Source organism: Acipenser ruthenus, chromosome 20, assembly GCF_902713425.1.
Source record: "Acipenser ruthenus chromosome 20, fAciRut3.2 maternal haplotype, whole genome shotgun sequence".
NCBI classification, from domain to species: domain Eukaryota; kingdom Metazoa; phylum Chordata; class Actinopteri; order Acipenseriformes; family Acipenseridae; genus Acipenser; species Acipenser ruthenus.
In genome coordinates, this window is record NC_081208.1 from 30,406,845 (window position 1) to 30,411,567 (window position 4,723).

Genomic DNA, 4,723 nt, shown 5'->3' on the forward strand with positions numbered 1-4,723 from the left:
TGTAGCAGAATGGTTCTTCAGAACCCAAACAATTTGCAAAATGTTACTGAAAACGACCAAAAGGTTCTTTACAGAACAGTGAAAAGGGGCATCAATTTTACTGTGCAAAACCTGAGTCACCAAGTAACCAGTGTTTGCTTTGTTGGTGTAGAATATAAAGACCAAAACACTCATAAGTGCAACAGTTTTGTAATGTAATACAGCGTGCATTCTATATTACCTTTCTAGTCTAAAGAATATTTTTTGCTATGGAATAAATTCTGAAATATTGTAGCAATTCTCCACCAGTGATAACTGCGATAGGGTTGCCATTGTTTGCTTTTCCATCCAGTCCAGGTTTCATTTTTCCCGTGGATTTTGTTTGCTTTAGGATAACAGAATGCTCTGTTTTAATTGGTCAGTATCATTGTACTATCTGTATATTTCAAAATCGTGAGTTTTTTAGAATTATATAAACCCCTAGAAAGCTGAGCTGACATCTCCTCGCAGCAATGGCGTTCCTCCAGCTTCTTTCATTGGTTGCCCTTATTGGCGCTGTTTACGGTAAGATACATTTACAAACCATGTGCTAGAATTAAGGAATAGGAATTGAAAATATTATATCAGTATACATTCTGTTGTTCAAAACTCAATGTTGACCTACACTTTTTCAACATATATAGAGAAAGCTAATGATTTTTGATTACACTTACTTAGAAATAATAATAATAATAATAATTGAAGTTTATTTTGAAGAATACAGTAAATGTATATTATAAATCAGACTCTGCTGAGCATTGTTGTTAGGGCTTACTGTCATAGGAATAGCTGTGTGTCCAGTAGTATTAATGATGCATTCAACTCCATTGTGAAACTCACTGGTTTGCTGTCCTGTACCAGGATGTGGTGTCTCACAAATCCGCCCTGTGATCAGCGGCTACGCCAGGATTGTGAACGGTGAGGAGGCCGTGCCTGGGTCCTGGCCCTGGCAGGTGTCTCTGCAGGTAGGCTCAATTCGCTGTGTGGAAATCCATTAGGGCTAGATTATATGTAGTATTTTTCAACTGCTTTGAAATTTCACAACATTAGAAAAAAATGAAGACTGTTGGTAACGGTGCGGAAAAGTCTAGTGAAAGTATAGTAAAGTGTAAGCATTGTAAATGCATGGTAGAAACAGGGGGAATGCAAGGTAAATGGTTTATTCATAATGGTTTATTCATAATGGAAATGAGCAGATGCTGCGGTATAGAACACTAAACACGCAGACCGGCACAGCAGCCACTGTCTCCATGTATATTCCAGGGCTCAGTCTAGTAATCTGGATTTACATCAGGGCTGAAACAATCAGGGCAGTTATTTTAAGAAAGTAGGATTTGGTCAAGGAAAATGTATTTGGTTGCAGGTTGCAAAAACAGTCTATATCAGTAGGTCTATGGTGCAATTGATTCCAGCTGAGCCCAGCCCTGCCAATGGAATTCTATCGTGGAAGTGCAGGACCCTGTGATCTGTACATAACACAGACGTCTTCCTTCTTTCCACATAGCAAACCTCCGGGTTTCATTTCTGCGGGGGCTCCCTGATCTCGGATCAATGGGTCGTCACTGCGGCTCACTGCAGCGTCAGGTGAAAAGTTTTCTAATATTCACCACAGGAACTTACTATAGCGCACACACTTAATAAGATAACCGAGAAAATGCATTTAACATTATTATTCTATTGACTATAGGATTGTGTGATGTAATAAATAAGTGTGTTCGAGCTGACCTCTACAATAAACGGAACATTATAGGGACCCCACTCACAACACCTCTCTGCTACGTTGCATAGCGATCCTTCACTTTCACAGCAGTTGGTTGTGTTTGGCGCCCCCGTCTGTCTGGTCTGCATATTGCGAGGTTGTTCATTTCTACCTGTTTACCACAAAGTGGCACATTACATCTGATTACATTACAATTGTCAAATGAGTGACATTGGATACATTAAACACACATAATAATAATTGTCATTGTTATAGGAACACGTTTTTATAAATACTGTATACAATTATACTACAATATTCTAAACAGCCTTTGTGTTGATTAGCTTGAAGAATAAATGGCATACACTGATGTATTCATAATAATTAACTGAATACTGACTCTTTTTTTCTTCAATAGCACCGGACACCGTGTCGTTGTTGGAGAACATGATAGAGGCAGCGATAGCGAAGCTGTCCAAATTATGAAAGTTGCAGCGGTATGTCAAGTGCTATTTGGGCTATTGTTTGACTGTGTTGAAGACATTAAACAAGGCTCCACTCATTTTGTCCCTGAATTTACGTTAAGTGAGGTGGACAAACGTCCTGATGCCTCTTCCTGCTTGTGTAGGTTATCACCCACCCAGAATGGAACCCTTACACCATCAACAACGACATTTCCCTGGTGAAGCTCACAGCCCCGGTCTCGTTCAACGCCCGCGTCGCCCCGGTCTGCCTGCCTTCCGCCAGTGATGACTTCCAAGGGGGCTCCTTGTGCGTCACGTCCGGGTGGGGTCTGACCCGCTACAACGGTGAGTTACCGCCATTTAACACTTCAGCTACAACCTGTAGGATGAACTGGGATAATAACTTACTTGAAGTGAGGACTCAGTCCCTCAGAATGTGCGATAACTGTTCTTTTCAGTCTTAATCTTTATACTGACAGGAGACTACAAAGTGCCTACCCATCCTCCCATCGCCTTCCATAATGTGCTTATGTGACCTTTTAGATGCTCTTTTACTGGACACACCTGGCACATGCTGTTAGTCAGAGCGGGAACATGTTCGGTTCTCTTCCATCGATTTTATACACTGCGCAAGAAGAATGACCACATTTCTTTTTTTCCCTTGTGCTGTAAATTTCTGTCAGCCACAATGTTAATTAGATCCTCGATATCAATTCAAACATTTCCTGGTTCAACAAATAAAACTAATCAAGATACATCTTATATTTATCTTCATATTATTTTTGCTTTCTCTTTCTCAGCCTTATTTACCCCCAACAAACTCCAGCAGACAGCTCTTCCGCTGCTGACCAACACAGAGTGCTCGTCTTACTGGGGCGACAAGATCTCCGACGTCATGATCTGCGCTGGAGCCGCTGGCGCCACCTCCTGCATGGTATGTGCATCACCAGACCCGTTCTCATCACACGTCTAGAAGTCACATGCTGTGTCTTTCATCATGCTACATAGTTAAACCTTACATGCGTAACCGTTTATTCAAATTACTGTTCAGACAATGAAAAGCACTCTCTTCAGGTATCAATGCAAATAAAACATCTAACAAAGCTGTCAGTACAAACATACCAGCAAGGATTATCATTTAAAAGACTCTATTTTATCAATGGACCGTGGTGTGTGTTTCAATTCCCTGTGAGTCCCCCGCAGGGATAGAAGTCCGAGCTGAATGACTGACTGTAACGCCTCCTTCTCCCCGACAGGGCGACTCCGGGGGTCCCCTGGTGTGTGAGAAGGATAACGTCTGGACCCTGGTGGGCATTGTGTCCTGGGGGAGTTCCCGATGCTCTACCACTACTCCCGCTGTCTACGCGCGCGTCACAGCCTTCCGCAGCTGGGTCGACCAGATCATCGCAGCCAACTAAACACAAGGAGAGGCAATGCAGAATGGAAAATAAAGCAGCTGTGTTATAATACTTGAATTCCTCTGCTTCTTTTTTTTTTTTTTTTGGTCCTTCTGCAAAAGCATAAATTAGGATGATGTTGTTACTGGCTACAACACACATAGCATACAACAGACATCCTATAGCGCCTTTCATCTCAAGCATTGCAAGGCACTATTGCAATGAGAGATCTAAACAACAATCTCGACTATCATAACCCCTACAGTAATATATATATATATATATATATATATATATATATATATATATATATGGTGTTAATTGGCGTCACTTTAGACTGAAGAAAGTTCTCTCTGTGTGCTAGAACAGATGTAACTAACACCGGAGAAGGTGACTGACAATACCTATATTATTTTATCTGTGTAATGCACATTAAGGGTTCAGGTTCAATCCATATACATTCGGTTTGTTTTCCAAAGGCACCAATATCGATATTTTGATACGATATTGATATAGTTCGATATCAATAATAATTTCCATATCGCGATATTGTGGGATTAAAAACAAATTCATGTACGCTCGCAGAGATATACTTTGTATTGCTAATACTGCTAAAAATACAAATAGTATCATCAAGTTTATTTTATAATAATATACAACTAACCATATGCATACCAATCACTGTCAGTCTCATAGGCAAATACCACACACACGCACTCACACACACGCACGCACGCACACACACGCACTCACACACACGCACGCACGCACACGCACGCACGCACGCACACACATGCACACACACGCACGCACGCACACACACGCACGCACACACACGCACTCACACACACGCACGCACGCACGCACACACACGCACGCACGCACACACACGTGTATTATTTAACCATTGTATTCCGTTGATTGGCGTTTAGGTACCAAACGGTATTTGCATGCTGCATTAAGCACCATGGCCATCCGTTTTGCATTTGTTTGAGGTATGTGCATTCGTCACCGGTTCATTACTTACGCTGTTATTTATGTATTTTTAAAATGTCCATTTTCGGTATTACAAATGAGATGTGCTTTTAAAACATCAAAACACATCTCAAAATAATCCAAAATTCGACATGAAACAAAACAACCTT

At 41.2% G+C, this 4,723-nt stretch overlaps 1 protein-coding gene across 1 annotated transcript; it reads left to right on the forward strand.

Annotated features, from left to right (window-relative positions):
- Positions 1-467: 467 nt before the first annotated feature.
- Positions 468-3,650, forward strand: LOC117425720 (chymotrypsin B-like). The gene is made up of 7 exons (XM_034042932.1): positions 468-543; positions 880-983; positions 1,523-1,602; positions 2,136-2,214; positions 2,346-2,526; positions 2,982-3,115; positions 3,438-3,650. The coding sequence occupies exons 1-7, from the start codon at positions 492-494 to the stop codon at positions 3,597-3,599; spliced, it is 792 nt and encodes a 263-aa protein (XP_033898823.1). The 5' UTR covers positions 468-491; the 3' UTR covers positions 3,600-3,650.
- Positions 3,651-4,723: the final 1,073 nt, after the last annotated feature.

Excerpts from the sequence above, each read along its gene's own strand:
- LOC117425720 (XM_034042932.1), top strand. The coding sequence starts at position 492 with ATGGCGTTCCTCCAGCTTCTTTCATTGGTTGCCCTTATTGGCGCTGTT. Across the intron at positions 1,603-2,135 it reads GCGGCTCACTGCAGCGTCAG|CACCGGACACCGTGTCGTTG; the intron begins GTGAAAAGTTTT and ends TTTCTTCAATAG. Across the intron at positions 2,215-2,345 it reads AAATTATGAAAGTTGCAGCG|GTTATCACCCACCCAGAATG; the intron begins GTATGTCAAGTG and ends CTGCTTGTGTAG.